The 21,779-nt window shown below is 39.5% G+C and overlaps 1 protein-coding gene across 3 annotated transcripts in view; it reads left to right on the forward strand.

The window, feature by feature from the left end:
• Positions 1 to 21,779, forward strand: part of ASB7 (ankyrin repeat and SOCS box containing 7) — a 29,462-nt gene continuing 7,683 nt past the window's right edge. The window contains exons 1-4 of one of the 3 annotated variants that reach the window (XM_035335823.1): positions 1 to 122; positions 5,389 to 5,493; positions 8,680 to 8,940; positions 15,547 to 16,152. In XM_035335823.1, coding sequence (XP_035191714.1) covers positions 8,730 to 8,940; positions 15,547 to 16,152 — 817 coding nt within the window. In that variant the 5' untranslated portion in view covers positions 1 to 122; positions 5,389 to 5,493; positions 8,680 to 8,729. Of the gene's footprint in view, positions 123 to 142; positions 253 to 5,388; positions 5,494 to 8,679; positions 8,941 to 15,546; positions 16,153 to 21,779 lie in introns of those variants that run through there. The other 2 variants (XM_035335822.1, XM_035335824.1) reach the window with 2 other exon arrangements.

Genomic DNA, 21,779 nt, shown 5'->3' on the forward strand with positions numbered 1-21,779 from the left:
AGCAAAATAAGACAGAAGAGAGAAAACGGCGCTCAGAAAAATCCCCGGAAAGGTGATAATTCATGTAGACTTCTCAGAATCATCCGAGACGCAGGGGTTGCCTGGGTTTGGGGCCTCTTGTTGTGAGCATTTTTGCACGGATTTGAATAGGTAGCATTAAATGTCTTTGTTCTCTCAAAACCTGCTTGCTATTGAGCTTCAGAAGTTTGAAAGCTCCGAGGCCCGTTTGAAGCGCTCTTCCTCTTTCTTTTTGTAACAGTTTGTCACTTTCTAAATTTAACCTGATATTTTGATCTGGGGTTGCTGCTTAACGTTTTTTTGGGTCTCTTCATCTCAGGAGCATCATTTTAAACGACTTCGCTCTGGGTAGCGAAAAGGGTCGGCTCCTTCAGTCTGTTCGCTAACTTACGTGGTTCGTTTCTGCTCCGATTCTAAAATCGTCACCGGAGCAGGTCGTGGTAATTACATTTGGTTGGTTCAGTTGCACCGAACTTTTTGCGTGGGTCAGGGTTGTTTTTTTTTTTTTTTTTTTTCACCGTATTTTAACCGAGTTGCGAAAATCGCCGCGCGTTTAATTGGATGCCGTTTGTTCGCGAGCACCTTGTGGGCTGAGATCACAGGAGAAGATAATGCTGTTAGATGCTCAAGGAAAAAAAATGAAAGGAGTCATCAAAAACCGAGCCCTGCTGGTGAGAGGAGGACGGTTTGGGTTCAGAGCGAGAAGGCTTCCTAGGGAGGAGTGCTTGTTTTACATGGCACGGAGATGAAGAGATGGGCTCTAGAAAGAGTGTTGGGGGGGGGTTGATGATGGCAGTTGGCCTTTTTCTGTGTCCTGCTGTTACTGTGCTCCAAATAATGGCGTTTCTGCCTGTTTCGATGCCAAGTCTGTATTGACTCCATCCGAATCCGTTTCAGAAGTAGATGAGGTTGTGTTAGTTTGGCAAATATCCTCGGTACGGTCCCACCGGCCTTTGTCACGTTGTCATAAACGTCGCTGACTGCACCGGAATGTTTTTGCCTTGTCAGCAGTAAATTATTTCTCTGCGTTAGTTGCAGGGGAAAAAGCAGTACCTGTGGCTTTGGTCGGGGGTGGATCTGTGTTCTGATGTGGGTGTCCTCGTCGTATGTTGAGAAGTAGCTGTTAGCTGATTCAATAGAAAATTCCTCGGTGCCGGTGCCGCAAGTTCTGCGGTGTTTATTGAAGGTAGTAAAGAAATCATCTGTGTTATTTGGATAGAATGCTGCAAAGTCATAAAAATAATAATGGAACACGTGGATGTGCCCGGGGTGATTGCAGGAGGGGCTTTTATGCTAATTGGTGGGACAGATGGGCGTTAATAGGAACTTTGCGGTGCGGTTATGGCCCGCCTGCTTTGTAAAGTTGGATTGTTCTAACAACCTCTTTGCAGCCCATCCCGTGGGTCTGACGCAGGCCTTGCGTTAACGTAGCTGCTCCAGCAGAACACCTGGGTGCTCATAAGCCGTGAGATCGTTGGGGAATGCGTCTGTGATTTGTGAAGCTCCTTCCTAACGTGAGATGCCAATGCAGTGAAGCGTGATCCGGATGTAGAGGCTGGAACTGGATTCACAGGAATCGGGGAATTTAGCTTCTGGCAGAAACTTACACGTGGTCAAAGCAAGATACGGAGATAAATGGGGTGCTGAAGCCCTCCTCTTGAGCTCTGGAAGGAATGCAGCGCGTTGCAAGTATGGCTGTCCCCTTAGATACACACATCCAGTGTGCTGTTTGTTTTTTAATTATCTTCGGGCTATATATCCGCTTGGGTTTTGGATTTCCTTGTTGTGAATTCTAAACCCTTCAAGGAAACGAGTAGACTGAGAGGCTGTTTTCAGTAGTTCCAGCATTTCCTTCCAGAATGATACCACTGCAGTGAAATATAGTTGCTTTATCTGCTGAAGTCATCCAGTGAATCCTGTCCGGTGTGATTCTTTTAGGCCGTCTTAAAAAGAGATGCAGAGACTTGAATGAAGCGAACTCTGCTCATCAGCTGTCTTCTAACTATTAGGACTGAAGTGATAGCTTTAGTGAGGTTTGAACTAGTTATTTTTTCCTCCTGCTTTTCTCCTCCCATTGAAAAGTTGGTGTTTGGATACTTTAATGGTAGCAAATTATGTTAAAATGTGTGAATCCTATGCGTTAACACTTTCTATGAATTGTTACTGAGAGTAAGACTAACTTTTCATTTCACTTGCACTGTTTGAAACTTGTTAGATGTTAGAAGAGGGATTGTCTTTTATGCTTGGTACAGGAGGATTGCAAAGCATGCTGCAGGCCACCAGCTCCTGCAGTTGGTCAGTGCAGATCTGTGGAAGGAGAACTGCAGCCGTGTGAATCTGATGCAGCGTTCCGTACGGAAAGGACTCTGCAAGGCCTCGCTGTGACGCTGACAGAGGGCTCCTTGATTTGGAAGGAGACACAGCTTTTTCTTCTTGGGGTTCTGCCTGTGGTTAAGGTTGCCAGTGTACTGAGAGGGAATCCTCAGGATGGTTAAAGCCGACACGTTGCCAGTGCTTTCTGAAGGTGATGTCTCCTCTGTTGCTCTCCTGTTTGCAGACCTGAAGTTACTTGAGCTGGCTGATTTCACTGGTTCCCCACCAGGCCCAAAAGTCAGACCTCAGCCTCTCCATGAAATGGATAATAGTTGGTAAAATGACACCTCTAAACTTCAATTTCAGTCGCCTGCACCATGTACCAGCCCAGCAGCTGCTTGTTAGTGTCTGACAGCACCACATGGTACCATAAACACCTGAAGGCAATGGAGCACTTTTAGATCAGCTCTCTTGGTTCAGCTGAACGTGTCCCAGCTATAAGGTGGCATTACTGATGCCCTCATGAGAACCCTGTAACTCTTAATGACCACTTAGGAAGTGTAAAGGCTTCTTTCCTTTGAAGTAACAGTTGTTGTGTGATGGTTGGGAAGACTCATGCGCTATTAACTCATTGCTTTCAGCGCCGGCAGTACGCATGCGTAGCTCGGTGATTTTCATCTCAGTCACTTGGATACCTCGCTTGATGTCTGTCTGGGATGTAGCATAGAGCAGCTTGCAGGAAATATATTCAGGACCATCAGGCTCTGTGAAATTTTGATATTTCACATGTTATTTGCAAACTTTGTGATTGCAGCAGGAGAACACAAATAACATTGTTTGCCTTACTCTGTCTGTAGAGCTCCTGAAATAAGAAGCCAAGCAACGCAGGAAGATGATGGTTGCGTTTAGACTCTTTGTCAAACACACTGTCCGTTCTTGAAATGCCATTTGAGTGAGAACACATTTAGCTTGTTTGAGTTTTGAAACGGGTGGGAGAGTAATGAATGCTAATGTGATTATCCTTATTCCACCGGGCTCTTTTTTTGTGGTTGGTTGGTTTAAATGTTGTAGAATGCTTCAGGTACAACCAGGACCTACCCTGATTAGTTCTGTGCTTGATATTAAGTGTCGTGCATAGCGATACACTTTCCCTGCTGTATACAGTTAGGTTGGTGCCAGTAAGTGTAATCCTTGCTCTGCTGTTGGATATGTAGCCTCCTGGCTCAGGGATAAAGCCTGTTGGGCCATGTGAATGAACAAAATACCACCCTCTAAGGTCTTGTCTTCAGTACCAGCCTTTAATATTCTTTAAAGTGCACGCTCAGATATGCTGGCATTCATTTTCCACATAACATGTGCAATGACTTGAATGAAATAACGCGTTAATGTAGAAAAGTCTAGGATATCTATTGGTAAATTGTCCCGTTGTCAAAGAAAATGATGATGTTTGTCTTATTTTCTTTAGTTAGTGTGCGACTTCCACTACAATTATTAGTATTTTAAGCAAACTTTGTCAAGTTGAGTAAATGAGCTTTTCTTTCACTAAATATAACTTCTTTTTATTAAAGTTACAGATCTTACTCTTGCCATATGCAGCTAATTTTCCTTTGGGGGGAAAAAAGCTTGTTACTTTTTTAGTGGAGCAATCTGTTACCTTGTCTGTAGTCTGTGAAGTCAGTGCAATTCTAATTTGCATCAGCTAATAAAAAATGTGTGGGTTTTTAAGTGAAAATCATGCAAAAAAAAATAATTAAAAAAAAAAAAGGTGAACTAACGACTGATCAACTATGCAAAAACAAGGCTAGAAATGTGATCAAATTAGGTCATGGCAGTGCAATTCTGTGCAGGGCTGTGAGCGTATCTGCAAGCCTTGTGTGTTTTATCTTGGGAAGCGAAGCTCTAGGAAAACGTGCATAAGGGGGATGAAGGGAGCTTTTCTCCATCCTCTTTTTCTGAGCTACCATCAGGAAAGCAAGATTTTATGTTGCGTTAAGTGACAGAAATGTTAAGCTAAAAGCTACACGGTTCTTAAGTTGGTCTGATGCAACAGACAGAACTCGCAGTTTGTGTGATCTGCTACACGGCGCAGTAATTATTGCTTTTATTACTTGTGGTATCGCAGCGCATAAACGTGATGAGGGGTCCTTCCCAAACAGCTCGCAGCCAGAGTGAAAGAAAGGCCAGACAGAGAGAGGCATACGATGAATTAATGAAGTCATATCGGTCACTCCAGGCTCTCAATGGGGCTGTGAGGAGCGGTCAGGTATTGGGACTGATGCTGGTAGCTGCGGATGACAACGAAGGAGAATAATACAGGCTGGTTTGAAGGAAGAAGATGGATGGGGATGGTAGCTGGTGCTCAGTAAACATGGATATGAAAAGGAAAGGTTTGATGTGTGGGGAGAGGGGTGACGATTTTGGGGCTGAAGGTATTGCTTGTACTGCAAAGGTGTGCTTGCCTGTTGGTGAGGTGCAGCGTGCGTTAACCTGGCTGGTCGTGTGAGGGAGAGCAGAGCGACCTGGGGGTGCTACGGAAGCCCAGCTGAAGGACGAGGAAAGAAGTGCTCGGTCTTGTCAGCTTTTGTTCTAGAGATAGAGTAACACAGGTGGGATAGGGATAAAGAAACAGATATGGATTGGGAGGAGCTGAGTGGAAGGTTTTTCCTGGCATCTGGCTCCCATGGGAAGATGCTGAGCAGTTAGGCAGAAATATCTACTGTAACCTTTGCATTCATCCTTGTTCCGTGGCAGGACAGGTATGTGAGATGGTTAGAGAAGGGCTTAGGCTGTTTCTTCAAGGTGTACTCCAGAGAGGAAGCACACCTCTAGTTTCTCTTGTCTTCCATAAATTAATCTCTGTAGCCTTCTCCTCATCTGGCAGAAGGAAACTCTCCCCCACCCCAGTCTCTGGAGGACTGTCTGATAATGAAGGAAAACATACCTGGGGACTTTTTTGCCATGAGGGTGTTAAAATGTGGTATTCTAGCGCAGATCCAGGGTAAGAGTAGGTAGACCTCTTACTTTTTGTCCCTAACAAGAAATATCGTTCTTTTTAAGGGGTAGCAGGTTGTTTGACACACAAGATTATGGGCACACAAGATTATGAATAGTGAAGACAATGAAGAGTGGGACATTTATCAAAGACTGACAACCCCTCATAAGGTAATTCAGTAACACATTGAATTTATCCTTCTGTGCTTGCAAAATCAGTTAAACTGTTGTTATTGTCCTTTATTTTCATGCCACTTTACAGTCATTATACCAAGAATGCATAGGTACATTTTCTTCATACTCATTTTAATTTTGTACTTGCATGAAGAAAGCCAGTACGTAGCAATCCGAATGCGTACTACGTTCTGAATGAGATTGATTAGAGTTACAAAACATTAAATATTTAAAGTGCCAATTGGCTAATGAATTCCAGTAGTCCCCCTTTCCTTCTCCAAAGATTGACGCCGTAAATGGAGATTTATAAACGGGATTTGTAAATGATCCGTGGGGTGGAAATTAACCTATTTTCAAAGCTGGTGTGTCTAGAACTATCCTGAAACCTTCAGTGCTGCAGTTAAGTATTCTTGTAATTTGAATTTCATTGCTTGCCATAGGGGTGAGATAGAAGAGTAGATATTTACAGAAACTACGCAAGTGATAAAAAGAGCTGCTTATGCCTGACTTTGTCTTCTGCTTTGTATGTTTTGGTACTTACGTACTTTAGTACTAGCTAATTTGAATAAGCTCTGCTAGTCACATGCAACATATGGGGCCAGTGCCAACTTTTTGTAATGCTGCATTACAAATGTACCCACCAGCTGAGAAGTGTGATATAAAGAGCTTTGCTTTTTCTCAACCAACTGTCTTCGTAGATACTTTTGGGGGGGATACTGCTGGCCCCTCAAATGAGAAATCCATTCCTTCTCACCTGTATGGTCATCTTGTCTCTTTCTGTAGTTCTTTGAACAACACGTTTGACCTTCATTTCCAGGACACTGTGGGATCTTGCAGATATTATTCCTTTACAAGTAGGGACTATACAAATGGTGGTAGAATGTTCTCCATCAGATATCCTCAGTTTGAGGAAAAGAGTTTACATATCTTGGTTTTTGACACAGAAAATTAGGGGCATGCTCTTTTTTTTTGGGGGGGAGGGAGGGAGGTAGAGGGTATGGGGGCATTTTGATTTTGTTTCTGAAGGATTTCCCCCTAACTCATACTTACAATCAGACACTTTATTCAGTCAGCTTTCACCTATAAACCCAAGATGCTGTTCTTGCAGTTGGAATTTCATTAACAGTACTGTTAGTGGTGTGATCTAGAACGAAGTCAAGCTCCCTGTATTATAGGTGAGCACATTCTGAAGTGCTAATTGGAGTTTAGAAAAGAGCTTAGCAAAAGCCCATTAGAGTCAATAGAAATACTTCCATTGTCATCAGATTAGTCGAGTTTGATTTTTGAATATGATGCAGAAGCTGAACCTATTGAGTTAGCAGGTGCCAGTTTGCAAATCCCCTTCTTCCAGTGTCAGATAATGGAGTCCATACTGTAAAACAAAACCAAGCCAGTGTCTAAGCCACGTATAACCTGTTGAGCTAAATCACTGTCTTTCATAGCCCTATGCTGAATTAGTCTCTATTGCCATGCGTAGTATCTTGAAGCATTTATAAATGTCAAAGGCAGGCATTTGCTGTATGTAATTTCCATTTTTGCTGTGTAAGTAGGGTCATTGTGGCTACCTGTTCATTAGAAGTTTATATCTCTGCAAGCAGCACACAAATAACTTTTTTGCGATGAGCGCAACCAGGTAATAAGAAGAGTGAATAGACATCTATGCCTTTATCTGGAAGGATGGCAGTGATTGATGTTTTCACTTTCCTATTGTCTGTGTGCGTACCTGGATCACAGAAAAACAAGTGCCCAGTGGGATATGAGGAGTTGATTGCAATGCCTTTTGAGTGACCTATGAATCATGAGGATCTGGAAATCTGTATTTACGTAAACGTAGGCTTAGGTGGTGATGTGGGTTGATGGTCTAATAAAATGGGGGTTGGTGTAAATTTTAAGGATCACTTAAAATTCATTTTCTTCTTCGGAATTTCTTGTTGTACTTTACTCTTGATTAACTTTACAGCAGTCTAAATACATTTTTTTTCTTTAATATTCTAGTTCTGCCTTGACATCCATTGCAATAATTTCTGAGACTCCTATTGCTCAGCATTCCTTAATAGTTCCTCTTCTTCATTCCCTAAATTATTCTTCTAATATTCCTTTCCATTCTAGGAATACCTGATAATGGAGTATGATAGCATGTATGTAAAAATGTAAATACTGAACAGATTTTGTGTGCTGTGAAAGAATTTCTGAGCATTTTTTTCTGTATTTTTTTCTTATCCTCAGCTGGGTAGCAAGTAGAACTGCAGATGAGTGCTTTTCAAACAGGGCATGGAGTATAGGTTTTGTTTTTTTTGTTGTTCTTTCTTTTCTTCCCCAATATATGCTGGTATTCTAGGCTCTCTGACAATGGCTACTTTAGGTAGCCTTTTGGCCCAGCCCTCTCATATCCTTTATCAAGGTAATTATAAGTTGAACTGTTCTGTTGTATTCATGGTATTTGACAGGACTGTATTAACTGCACTTTTATGTTCTTAGGTCTGCTTTAATATCTTTGCCTGGTTTTGGAATATAAAGGTCCTTTACATTATGTACTAATAAAGAAGCCCACAAGCCAAAATACAGGAAATAGACTCTAACATTAAAAAAAAGTTGGGGGGGGGGAAGAGCAGGCTCAAGTTCTCACTTTGAACATTGGTGTTACTAATATTCCTGTGCAGTAGGTCACAGGAAAATATTACCTTAGTAATAGAACACATTTTCAATTAAGTTTAGAGGTGACATATTTCTAGAAAAAAATAATAAAGAAAAAAATCATAGTTCAATTGCTGTAGCAATACCGTGCTGTTTCATGCAACAGTTTAGATGATGTATTTAGCAGTATCTCTGGAGCAATGGTTAATAGCAGGGTGTGATCTTAAAGGAGTGTTGGGTCCTGGAGATCTCTCATCCTGTTTGTTGTTCAGGTGCTTTAACTGTGGTCTGCTTGTTGATGCTGTCGTTTCTGAAGAAATGTTTACTATTTGTTATGTGTAAGTGTCCTTTTCAGTTGCAATTCAGTGATGCGTACTAAGATTTTGCTAGCAATAGTGAGATTACTTGTGTTTTATCCTGTATATAAGATGGCTTTGCTCTGCATATAGAGAGTAAATCATAGCATTGCTTTTCATTAGTACTAATTATTTTTTCAGATCTCTTTCCTGGTTCCAGTCCTAATTAATTCATGCTTTATATTGATTCAAGGTGACTAGTGCGACCTCATGACGCTTCTGTAAAAGGCAGATTCAGCTAGGATGTTACACCATCACTGTCGGAGGAACCCTGAACTACAGGAAGAATTGCAGATTCAGGCTGCAGTTGCTGCTGGCGATGTTCACACCGTGCGCAAGATGCTGGAGCAAGGATATTCTCCAAATGGTCGCGATGCCAATGGCTGGACCTTGCTTCATTTCTCTGCAGCAAGAGGGAAAGAGAGATGTGTCCGTGTTTTTCTTGAACATGGAGGTGAGTTGCCTAGAGAGAGAAATCTTGATTCCCATCTCACACTTTCTATCCCAATTCCCATTGTATGGCTTTCCAGCACCAATTAGTTGCCAGACTACTTTTGATTTTTTTTTCCTCTTTCATTGGAGTGCTGCTTCATTTCTGTTTCTATCTGATGCATGCTCTGTGAATGAGGTAATAGATTAGCTTTAGATCTTAATGCCTGACAGTTTTTTCAGAATCGCCCAGGAATTGTTAAAAGAATGAATAAGCATTATAAAAATAGGGCAAAGAGCTCATTATAAACTTAAATGCACTCGCTATAGGCCTTTCTACTGTTAGAGGCTGTTATTAAGGAAGGCAGGTCCTTGAGATGAAATTGTAGGGAAGATTGTTTCATAATTCTCAGAAGTTAACAAGTCACGTTAAAGACTACATTTCCGCGTAGGTTTTAACGCAGTCTGCTGAACTTTATGATAACACTACTCTCTGTGAGGGTCTGAGTGTCAGCTAGTCCAGCTGAGTTTACACCTTTCCTGCATCTATCGATAGCCAAGCTTTATTTCAAGAACTAGTTGAGTTCTGTTTAAGTGGTATAATTGCTTGGGTGAAGTTTATTCCCCATTGAGTGGTACCGTCAGAATTTCTTCCTGCTCATCTTTTTCCAAGGCTACCTAAAGGTTTAGAAATGGATAGTCTTAAACCTCTAATGCGACACTAGAGAGGAAAACCAAAAATCAGATGTTCTCCATGTTCTGAATAGCGTTCTTCAAGAACAGCATCCTCTACTCTAGCACTGTTCTTATCAACTTAATCATGAACTAAGATGTTTTTAGTCCCATGGAAACTGAAGTGAATCATCTTTTTGATGCTTTACTTATCTGAGGCTTGGTCATGGTCCCTTTGTTTGTATTGCAGTATTTGTCAGATGTATAGATAAATCACCCTTAAAATTGAGTGGCATTAGTGGGCTTGTGATATTTGCCCAATTAATGGTATGTTATTTCAGAGCAGTAGAAATACAGCCTGAACAACTGGACCCTATTTTTTATATACCTCCTGCCATTTCTAACTATATAATGTTGTCAAACCCTCAATGTTGTTATTGAAAGGGGGGAAACAACTGAATTGTGCAAATAAATAACTTTAAACTCTACTTTTTAAACGTAATACTGTGGTTAATCTCAAATCTTCATTTTTATGGGCTGTGAGTCTCAAAATGTATGCTCTAACTTTGCGAGCTTGAAGATGACCTGGAAAAACAAAACCATAAACCCTATTTGTCTTCATTGTATAGGTTTTGCTATTAAATAGCTGCTGGCATAGTGTTTTGTTTTGGTTTTCTATCTTTTGTTGTTACTATTTTCTATATGAAGTACAAACTGAATATGATGCCTGATGAAAACTGTCTGTAATGAGACAGATTCCTTGTGCTGGAAGCAGCACGGAGTTTAATCACCAGGACGAGAAAGTTGAGTAACAAATAGTGTGAGGGTTAGTCATCTACAGCAGCTTTTCTGTAGCTGAGCCTCCCTTCAGAAAATTGGCGCTGTTCTGTGCCTTACCTTGTTTTGCCTCAAAACAGAGGCATAAAAGATAATGAGTATTTAAAACATAATAATGTCACAAGTGAGCTAATGAGCAGTGAATGAGCTGACTGTTAAAAGCAAACTAATCATGTCTGCCTCATTAGTGAGAGGCTTGTGTCTACCTTTCTTAAGTCTCCGCCTTCCTCCCTCTCGAGAAGTAGATTAGTTTGACGTTGGGTGTTAATCCCTTTGGACCCCAATGATATTGGGGTGAAAAAAGTCATTTTCTGGTATGAAACTTACAGTATAGGACTGACTAGATGTGTATTGGTAATAAAGGGGAGGGACTGGATGAAGTTCTGGAGAAAAGAGGGTATCTGAGGGTTAGTGGGAAGGAAGGGGGAGACCGGTGATAGATGTGATGCCGAAGCCTAGCAGAGCTGGAGGTATTTTCATAGGACAGGAACAAGAAAACCATGCTGGGCTGTTGCTGAGGGTAGAGTGCCATGCCTCAGATCTTGGACGCTGGAAGAGCACTGACATAGGCTTGAGTGGTAGTGAGCTTGAGATGGATTTTGGCTAATAAACACTGAGAAGGAATCTGATCGCTGACCTGGAAGTAAGAGGTAGCTTCTTATGGGAGTCATGACCTAGCTGCCTCCTGCTTTTTCTCTCTCTTCTTCCAGCATTGCTCGCCAGCAAAGAAAAGAGCCAGGGGACAGCATTGTGTATGCAGCTTGGCTGATTGGAGTGGAGGTGGTGGAACAGGAGGAAGCGTTTTATTTTCTGCTAAACAAGAAGAGACAGATAGATGGGCAAAACGCCTAAAGTAACAGGTCAAATTTAAGGGTAAAGCCTGCAGAAATAGCAGCTAGGTACGGAGGTTATAGGTCAGATAACAAGCATTCTTATGAAACGTGGAAACTGGATCGGAAGTGTGGAGAAACTTAGTTTTCCTAAGTGAAAAATAGTGGATTTGACTTAATGTATTTTGTCACATTTTAATAAAGTGAAGATTCCATGAAGCTAGTTGTTTCTATTCACAGGAACAATCCAGAGTCACAACGCTCAGTAGGAGAACAAAACAAAAACAGGAGTATAGTTTTCAGTGATCTTGGATTATGTATTTTTTGCTTTTAAAATGAGGTATTGTCTGTTGCAATATAACGCCGCACAAAAACTGTTTTAATAATTCCCATCACAGTTGAGAGTTACCATCAGCTAAGGTCCTGAAAGCATGTTGTGGCTAGCTGTCTCTTGGTGATAACTCTCAACATGAATTGAGCAGGACAGCTTCTTGTTACTTGTGTTAAAGTGAAAAATGATTTGCTAAAGCTCTCAGAAATCGAAGAGTGACGGAAGTATCTGAGCAGATTTATTTATTTTTAGTCTTGGCTGCAAGGTATCCGACTTTAAGGTCACGGAGAATCCAGGAGAAACTGAAGAGTGCCAAATGCTCATCCCTCCCTAAAGCTCAGAGTGGTCTTGTGTAGTAATGCCTTTGTGGATGTCTTTTGTATCAATGTTGTCCAAAAGATTAGCCATGCAGTAGCCACGTTTCCTAACCATGTGGTCAGAACCAAGTCCTAGCTGGGGGGAGTAAACTTGAAATAATGGAAGTGCTTTATGAAGCCAGAAGCACTGCTTTCTCGGCTTCCCCAGTGAGACTGATAGAGTAAGCTAATGAAAGTGTCATGAAAGAAAGGAAGTTGTCGCTTTGAGCGGTAAATTTAAACTCTAAAATTTTAGACTTTTCTTTAGGAATCTATCTATCCTCTAGATTACAGTATTAGCAATGAGTCTCATTGAGTGAGGTTTAAATGACTAGCTTAGGTGCCCAACTTTCAAATGAACTGAGATCACGAGTATCATTGTGTTGCAATTTTCTGTCTCAAGTGAGGTTGATTATAGTAGTTCGGTACCCTTGATAAGCAGCTCAAGGTTTATGTCACTGTATTTTGCGTTATATTTAAGAACATTAGAAGTGACCAAATGCAGCTGTTCATATTTCTAGATTCTGCTATCCCCAAATTAATGGGAAGCTTGAGAAGAAATAACTATAATTGTCAAACAATCAGGATGGAGGCAAGATAAAGAAATGCTGGCAAGTGCTGGCTTCATCCCTTCCTAGTTAAATACGCTTGTACCAGGTACTTTTTTACCCCTCTGCAGAATCTGAAAGGTAAGCTAAGTGAATTCTTTCCCAATTCATTTCTACCTTGCTTGCATTCCAGGGGGAGAGAGTTATTTTACAACATGTTGAAGCCTTTTTTTTATATTAAAAAAAAAAAGTACAGCAACCAAAGCTTTTGAGACATCATCAACTTTGCAGTATTCTTTTTGCTAATACAGGGACTGAAAGGATAGAAATTGTATGTGATATAACACAGGTCCTAAAAGCCCTTGTGCAGTTCAGAAGTTTTACAGGAGGTGGCAGCAAGACATTTGCTGAATAGCAGCAGATAATGTTTTGGTCTTGTTAAAATTGCTTTCTTAATCAAGGGGGTAACTGGTACCCTTAGCTCACTAGAAACCCATAATCTTAACAGGAATCACTATATTTTTATCGTGAGTTTTTGTTACCAGGCTTGGTTCTGGAAGGTTAGTTGTGTTCCTTCGTTGCCCAGGTAAGACATTTCTTTCCTATTCTTGTTGAGACACTTGTCTTACATGACATTGTATTTTTTTTTGGTTGACCTTGATGTGATGAAATTTTGAGAGGAGAGAAAATATGGAAAGGAACTTAAAGCCATAGAGAAGGCACATCCTTATTTTGTGAACTTAACTGTAGCTTTTGGGTTACAACAACTTCTATGAAAATGTTTGTGCACGCAAGCATACACACGCAATTTGGGGCAGATCTGATTGACTTCAGAAATGGCATAGACTAACCAGGCTAGCAGCAACATCTTGTGCCTCAGCTAGAAGGTAGAAGTGATTGACTTGCATGCCCAAAACAGAGTGGAAGAGAGAAGGCAGAATATGAAACAGTGGTTGTCAATTTTATTTTTTAACTGTTTTTGTGAAAAATGGCCCTGGCTGCTGCTGTCTCCTTCTGTTATGTCCAACTTTCTCCCTAATTCTGCTTCTCAGAATGTATCATCCCTCTGCATCTTAATTCTCATGCTTGTGCTACTAACTTTACCTATCGCCGGTCAGGAGTTAATCTAGAATAGTCTGAGCAGTGCAAAGAAAGAGATCGTGGGAGCAGCTCACATCACTTTGAAGCAGTGTCTCAGTCTGACTGTGTGGGTTGTACTGATTCTCGGCTAAAATACCGGGCATCGTCATAGTGCAGGTTAGCAACCACCTATTCAGTCAAGGTCTTCATTTTCCTGCCCACCTGTGGATGCTTCGGCAATTGCTTTAACTCAGGTTAGTATAACTTTACAGAGCGCTGAAACTCCTGCTTTTCACCAAAGACTAGGAAGTAGGCACTTCCCTTAATCTTTCTTTCATTATTTCTAGGTTTCCACTCTATTTATTTACTAGAGGCAGTTCTCACGTGTTATTTCTACATGTGCTATTTTAATTGCGCAGCCAGGCTCCATTAGTTTTTTGTTTTTTTTTTTTTTTTTTCCTTCCTTCAGTCTTCTCTTTAAATCTTAAAAATTCCTTAGAGCTGCTGGATCACCTTTGCAGCTGTGTTCTGAACTCTGTCTTTCCTGCCCTATTATTTTGGCAGGGCATCTGCCTCAGTGTGTTATCTGGATGGGGTTGCAGTACATCCATATCGGGAAGCTCATTCCTGTTTCCTGATGGCACCTTTGCACATTCAAACCATCGTTAGATCTAGGCTAAAGTAGTTTGTAGTTTACATTCTGAACTTAACTTGCTTATATAGATGAGGAATCCACAAAGAACTCAATGCCAAGGTGCCAGGACGGCGCTGTCAAGATTAGGGAAGGTGGGCAGGCACCCTTACGCTTGTCTGCTCTTAGAAATGATTTGTTCTTTGTGCTGCAAATGTTGTGTGTTTATGGAGCGGAAACAAATACAAGCAACTACGAAGAACAGGACCCAGCAGTTGTTACAGGCATATTAATAATGTCAGCTTAATGCTAGTCTCTCGCGCAGACAGTATCTCCTTTTACCAGCTGGGAAGCTTAGGTTAGGAAAGTGCCTCAAACTTCCAAGCTGTGGTTTGTACTCTTTACTATCCGTCAGGCAACATCTACCGATGCTGGAAGGAGAAAGCTTGCAGCCTGGCTTGTTTTCTAGCTGAGAAAGGGTAATGAGGCACGCACCTTTCCTACAGTAATTAGTTGGGTACGTGGGAATAGTCATTTGATTTACAAGTCTGGGTGTGGAGAGGAAATTAAGTAAATTGATTTGGTTATGTTCTGTTTTTAAATTCATAAATCAGATGAAGTTTTTGTGCTGTGTTGGGGTGCATGGGGGGCTATCTGTCTAATCACTTGTACTCTGCACTAACATTTCTCCTGACTCCTTCCATACGTGGTTGCTTACATTCCTGTAAAATCTTAAATTTTTGTAAAAGTATAAATTCAGAACAGATTCATCATTTATAAAAACAAACTTTATCAAGATAATCTAAAATAACATATATCGTACATGCTTTGGAAATCCTGCAGACCACAGAGAAACATTTTACCTAATACAGTATTACACCCTAAAAACAATACAATCCTGCCAGACCACAAAACATCCGCAATTTGGGACAGCAGATGTTTCTACACATGCTTCTTTTTAAGACCAAGAAGCAACACAAGGGAAAATAAAAAAGCTCAGCATTGAGAAAGAAATGTAATATTACAGAGCTGGAGGAAAACTGGATGGACAGAGATTTGAGTAATTAGCCTAAGAGTGCTAGAAAGATGTGGAAAACTATTTGTCAAATGAAAACATATGTATATGAAAGAAAAGGTCTTTTTTGTGTAATTCTTTCATAAATATAATTTAGCTTTTTCTTTAAAATAGCATTTGGTTCTTGAAAGCAAGAATTATTTTGAAGTCCAAAAAAAATCCTGTCTTGTTATGCCTGAAAAGAATAACACTCAATCATTTGATTATTTGTTTGCAGCACTGGATTACTGTAACGCCTTCTAATTATTTTTTAATTTTATTTTAACTTCAGCTGATCCCACAGTTAAGGACTTAATTGGAGGCTTCACTGCTCTGCATTATGCAGCCATGCATGGCCGAGCGAGGATTGCACGCTTGATGTTGGAATCTGAATATAGAAGTGACATTATTAATGCAAAAAGCAACGATGGTTGGACTCCCCTCCATGTAGCAGCCCACTATGGCAGAGACTCATTTGTCAGGCTCCTGTTGGAGTTCAAGGCTGAGGTTGATCCGCTCAGTGATAAAGGTACCACACCGCTTCAGCTGGCCATTATCCGAGAGAGGTCAAGCTGTGTGAAAATCCTCCTGGATCACAATGCCAACATCGACATTCAAAATGGTTTCCTGTTACGATACGCTGTGATCAAAAGCAATCACTCTTACTGCCGAATGTTCCTTCAGAGAGGGGCGGACACAAACTTGGGTCGCTTGGAAGATGGACAGACGCCCTTACACTTGTCTGCTCTTAGAGATGATGTGCTTTGTGCACAAATGTTATATAATTACGGAGCGGACACTAACACAAGGAACTATGAAGGACAGACCCCACTGGCTGTTTCAATAAGTATTTCTGGAAGTAGCCGACCCTGTCTGGATTTCTTACAAGAAGTGACAAGTATGTATGTAAGAAAAGTTAATGACGGGACACAATGTCCTCTAAAAGCCTTCTTTGAATTTAGCCCCAGAAAAAATGCTTCCTCTCTGCCCCTTGACGCTATTTAAATGCGCTAGACAGTTTCTGGGAAGGTGAAGGGATTGTGAAACTGGGAATCTCTTACTTGGCGAAGGTGCTACTGTTAAGTATATTTCTTTTCAATTAGTCTTGTTTAAGTATCAACAGGAAGCATAAATTAAAAAGAAAAGTGAACTGTAAAACTAGTTTTATTTATGGCCTTAGCACATAAGATGTTTGGGTTTTTCTGCTTTTTTTTTAGGGTCTTTTGCGTGTTTAGCACCGTGCAAATGATCTGCTGGCTTTTTCATCTGGCAATACAACTGGGGCACAAAAAGAGCTTTTGCTGTGTCTTGTTCTCCCACGTTCCCTCTCCTTCTCTCCCCTACACCAGACAACAAAATGACATAGTATATTCGTGCAGTTCGAGGGGGATTCATATGCTGTGTAGCTCTGATTTGATTTTGGTGGTATCTCTGAAAAATGAACAGGGTTTGAACTCATTGTCACTTCTGACACTTAACCTGAGAATATTCGGCTGCTAATGTTCTGTTCAGTTTTGTTTGTCAGTTTTTGGTGTGCTAGGCCTGCTGGAAGTTTTCTTTTACTCCTTTATTCTACATGCAATGTTATAATAACGTTTTCCAATTATAGTATCACCTAAAAGCATTTAGGAGCTGCTTATTAGCAATTAGCAAGAGTTTAATTCAATTTATCAAGCCATCTTAAAGTGTTTATCATCCAACTAGGATGATCTTAACAGAGAAGGGTGGGCTATTTCATGTATCGTCTTTTCCCTGTGGTAGTTATTCTCTCTCTTTTTTGATGTGGTAGTTTTGTTGGGAATTAAGCACCTTGTATTTTCTGCAAAGAAACGGAAATGTAGTGTGGGCTGGGGTGAATCAGCTGCAATCTGTTGTCAGTAACTGACACAAAAAAGCATTTGGAATTTAATTTTTATCTTCCTGATTTGTGGTGGTGCTTTTGCTTATATCTGAAATACAAAGAGAATTTTTGGAAAGGTAGGAGTTGATGAAATCAATCAGTTACATTTATTTCTTACTATTTTACTTCGCCTGTCCCTTTTCATTCATACATATTTCTTCCTGCTTTCCTTTTTGGGAGCCTCTCACTATGTAGTAGCACAGTCAGGGTTATTAGTAGATGATATAATATCCAGACTTGCAATTTTTCACAGTCTTTGAACGTAGCCCTAAGCATGAAGGGTTATTCAGTTTTTCTCAGTGTCTCCAGACCGATTCAGAAAGTTGGAAATCGGTCCTGTGACTTACGTTTAGGTTACAGATTCCATACCGTAAGGCTTTAAAGGACTCGTTTCATTCAAGTGAGAAATAAATTCTGCAACAAAAAAAGCAGCTTAAATTTGTGGCGAACAGAACCGTCCTGGAACTATTTCAATTTTGTGCTGATGGAGGGAGAACTGGGAAAGCAGGGAGGACTAGTGCTGACAAAAACACTTCAGCTTTGTGCTTCTGAGCAAAATTATTATGAATATGTGTTTACAAACAGCTATAAACAGACTCTGCTGCCCTTATTATAAATCTACAAACACTGTCTTCCACTGTTTTCATGAATAATCATTGCAATAAGATGGTGTAGGAGAGAAAATGGGTAAAGAATGAGCTGGGATTTTGGTAGTTCCCAATTAGATCAGACTGTATACAGGGAATTGTTGAGTTCTTACCCTGTAGCACTTCAGGGAAGAATCTGTCTATTGTAATATGTATTTACTAGAGGGGGGGGAATTACATTTTTTTTTTTTTTTACAGAATTTTTTGCGGAAGTTTTACTGAAATTCTCTCTTGTGGTTGGTAATAGTGCCTGGGTCTTAGGGTTTAACGGGAATTTCTAGTTTGCTTAATTGAAAATTATACTCCATGCTTAATACAGAAATCCGTAGCTGCAAGTTTTATATGTGGGTCTGGAGTCTGAAGAATATCTTTGATAGTAAAGCAGAAACTAGTTTTTACTTGTAGTGCATTTTTTTAAGTTTACAGATTAATGTCTGTAAATTCTGAAAGTTACCAAACTGATTTCTTCCAGTGAAAGCAGTTGCATGCTTCAGATAAAAAGAATATTATTTAACAGTCTGCATATAAAATGAAAGTTGCTATTTTTGTTGTTTTATCCTCAGAAAACATATTTTTACATTTTCAGATCCCCAGTAAGCGTTTTGTTTTGGTACATCCTGTAATGGGTAATAATCACATCCTTTAGTCTAGGTCCCCAGTTGCAAATAACAGGCAGGAGACCAAGCTCTCAGAAATACTTAGTGTTGACTCTGAAAGTTGGTAAGAAGTTTTGGACCTTTGAATTTTACTTTCTTTGATGCTGGAAGTCTGGTACCCTTTCTGGTTGTAGGTAGATTCCTTTACTCTTAGAATAATTTCAAGAAGATCAAAGTTATTCTGTAGTTGCATCTCAATATTTAAGCGTGAATTTGGAAGTTGAGAACAATGAAGTTTTTAATCATGAGTCTGTGACTGATTTGATGTTTAGACAGTTGCTCACCTCTTTTTTTCCTTACTCATTTTTGTATTATAAAAAAGAAACTTCCCAGTGAAAAAAAGCACTACTGAAAGTTAATTATTTATTGCCTCCCTCTTCTTTGACATGTTTTCCGCATTACACTTTTGCACTCCAAAAACAATTACTAGCTGCCGCAATAGTATCTGAGATCGTCGGATAAAGACTTTGTTTTTGGTGTACTAAAGTGTTATGCTTGAGTTGTACATGATCTGTACCTGCCTCTTCAAGAGTGTCGGTGGGTTAAGGTTGGAAAGCACTAATGCAAAATTGAGATGCATACTGAATGGAAAATTAAAAGGAATGCCTCTGTATATAGAGATGCATTCATTATTTTTTTAGTGTTGCATATGTCTGCAGAATTAACACATGCATTTACAGGCTTGGATGGAATATTGAAGTTAATGTTGAATGGGATTTGAGAATATTAAAGCTTACAAATGAGAATGCATTTTTCCTACCTCTAGCAACTAATAGGAAAAAAATGTACTTAAAAATTTAAATAAAATTTTAGATGCTAGAAATTGAATTATGATCTAAAAAAGAAAAAAACTTGAACCTTTTCTTTCTTCCCATAGCACTCATTTAATTTAATCACTGTTCAGATAACGTAGCAGACAAGGAAGTCTATGACTAGCCAAGCGAGTTGCTCATCTGTGTTGAGGCAGATAGCGGAGTAAATGGATATGGCCACAGTTGTGTAATATGGCAAGCATGTTAACAGGTATCAAAGAACTAATTTCAGATCTGGAACAAGATCTAAAGATCACCGAATGAATGAAATTACAAATATTTCATCTGCATTCAATTTTTTTTATTTTAAAAAGGACAAATCTTTGGCTTGGATTAGAGAGTATATTTTTGTTTAGGAGATTTATGTGACAGTGTAAACCTGCAGAAAATTTTAGACAGAAGTCCTGCTGAGGAAATTCTTATATATTCTTTGCCTTTATCCCTTTGTTAAATAAAGATGACTTTATTTTCACTAGATTTTTTTTTGTTGTTTTTTAACTGGAAGAACATTTTTAAAAGTATCTCCGCATAGCTTAAACATCTATGAATAAGGAAGTGTAGTGAATTAAATAGATCTCTACATATTTTATTATGTGGGTAACTGCAGAGGAAACAGTATCTTCATGTTTGTTATAACACAGAGGAAACTTACTGGAATTGCAAGTTTTGACTGCTTCCTTGGGTGCTGCCAGAAGTCTTGCACTAATGAATGTGGTCTGCTTTGTCATCCAGAGTTATGCAGGGAACTAGGGTAGGACAGTTAGTTTTCATTTTAGCTGGATCTGTAATAAACAAATATTGTCTGAATCATGATTACTTTCTGCAGATTGCAGGTCAGTATTTTGTAAAGACCAGCATAGTTTTTGATAACTATAAAAACATGGCCTTACTGATTCCTTTCTAGGAAAAAAAGGAAGATAACTTTCAATTAATGATTTAACTCTCAGATCAGAATTACTCAATGTGATATTTCAAAATGTAATTACTAAATTAGACTGAAGTTTAGCGCTTACTTTAAGCAGTTGTATCATTTTTATATATTGGTGTATGCTTGAGAAGGTTTTCAGTCCAAAAAACACTTTTCCTTGGTGCATATCTTCTGTGCCAGAACTACTGGAATTGAATAGATATGCACAAATCACTACGAAGAATTAGTTTTCAAAGAGTAAGGAAAATATAATTAAAGCTCAGGCATTTCTAACAGAGGCATACTGAGCACAAAATTAAACTAGAACTTTTTAAAAAGTTTGTATGATACCCAGTTACAATAATTAATTAAAAGCTCTCTTTGTCATTCTGAGCTAGTTACTAGTTGGAGGAATATGTTTGCTTTCTCTCTGTAAATGCAGTCCTGCATGTCTTATATTGCAGACAAATTCTTGATACTGTTGTGGCTTTTTTTCTGGCATCCTGAGTGCCAAAACCAAAAATCCTCTGAAGTTTTTTTCAGCTGTTTTGTGTTTATTTACTTGGTATTTTTTTTTTTTTTTTTTTTTTTTTTTTTATTAATTTATATTTTTTTTTTTTTTTTTTTTTTTTTTTATACTAGAGTACAAGCAACTGCATTTCCTAAGCTGTCAGAGCTCTTGTTGTGGTGACTGACCAATTCCTGTTCAATTAAGCAGTACCTATTTCCTAGGTGATTGCATCCTTGCAGTAGGATCCTGTTTGCTTATGCATCCTCAATGGTGCCTTTTTTGGCTGATGGGGTGTGTGCTAACCTGTGCCACTGGCTTTTTGAATGTGAGTTTCCAGTAGATATGGTCAGTTCTCTAAGTCTTTCCTGCCATCCCTCTGTCCCCCAGCTGTGGAAGCCAACAGACTTAGCTAAATCTAATTGAATGAATTCAGTAGTTAGCTACAGATACAAATACTGCCATACTTTAGAGGAACTGAGCTGCTGCCAGCTATACGTCAGCCTGCTTTCAACTTTCTTTAATATTTCACGAAACTTTATGTTTTGTTTGTAGCTAAAAGAAAACTACCAAGTGGTTTCTTGCTACTGTTTTCAGCCTTTCACAATTCCCAGAAGAGGCAGAGGCTCAATTTGAGAAATACTACTGTAAGCTTTCTGGAGAAACGTATTAATATTGCAGAGAAAACTGTGGGCAGCTTCCAAAATACAAAATTGTTGTTCCTGTTCATTTTCTGACTTCTTCAGAAGTTGCCTATCCACTTCAAACAAGTGACACTGATTGCTTGCTTTTAAAAGGACTTTTTTCCTCTTTAGTAGGGGTAACAGAAAATAAGAAGATTTTCTAACAGCCTACAATTGTATTAATTTCAGTTACTTATAAGCACTCTCTTGGGTAACAGCACGGAGCTGTTCATGATAATTGCTCATGAATCCTCAGTGGAAGGGGGTGATAGGCATTTCCCCCCTCTCCACCTTCACAATACTTTTGCTTAAAACAGGGTAAGACACTCCTTAAGAGTCAACGTTGTCAGAGGCACTAAGACCTAATATTATGTCAATGATCCTTAACTATAGACAGTGTCAGGTTAGTGTT

The sequence above is a fragment of the Oxyura jamaicensis genome, chromosome 10 (genome assembly GCF_011077185.1).
Source record: "Oxyura jamaicensis isolate SHBP4307 breed ruddy duck chromosome 10, BPBGC_Ojam_1.0, whole genome shotgun sequence".
NCBI classification, from domain to species: Eukaryota; Metazoa; Chordata; class Aves; order Anseriformes; family Anatidae; genus Oxyura; species Oxyura jamaicensis.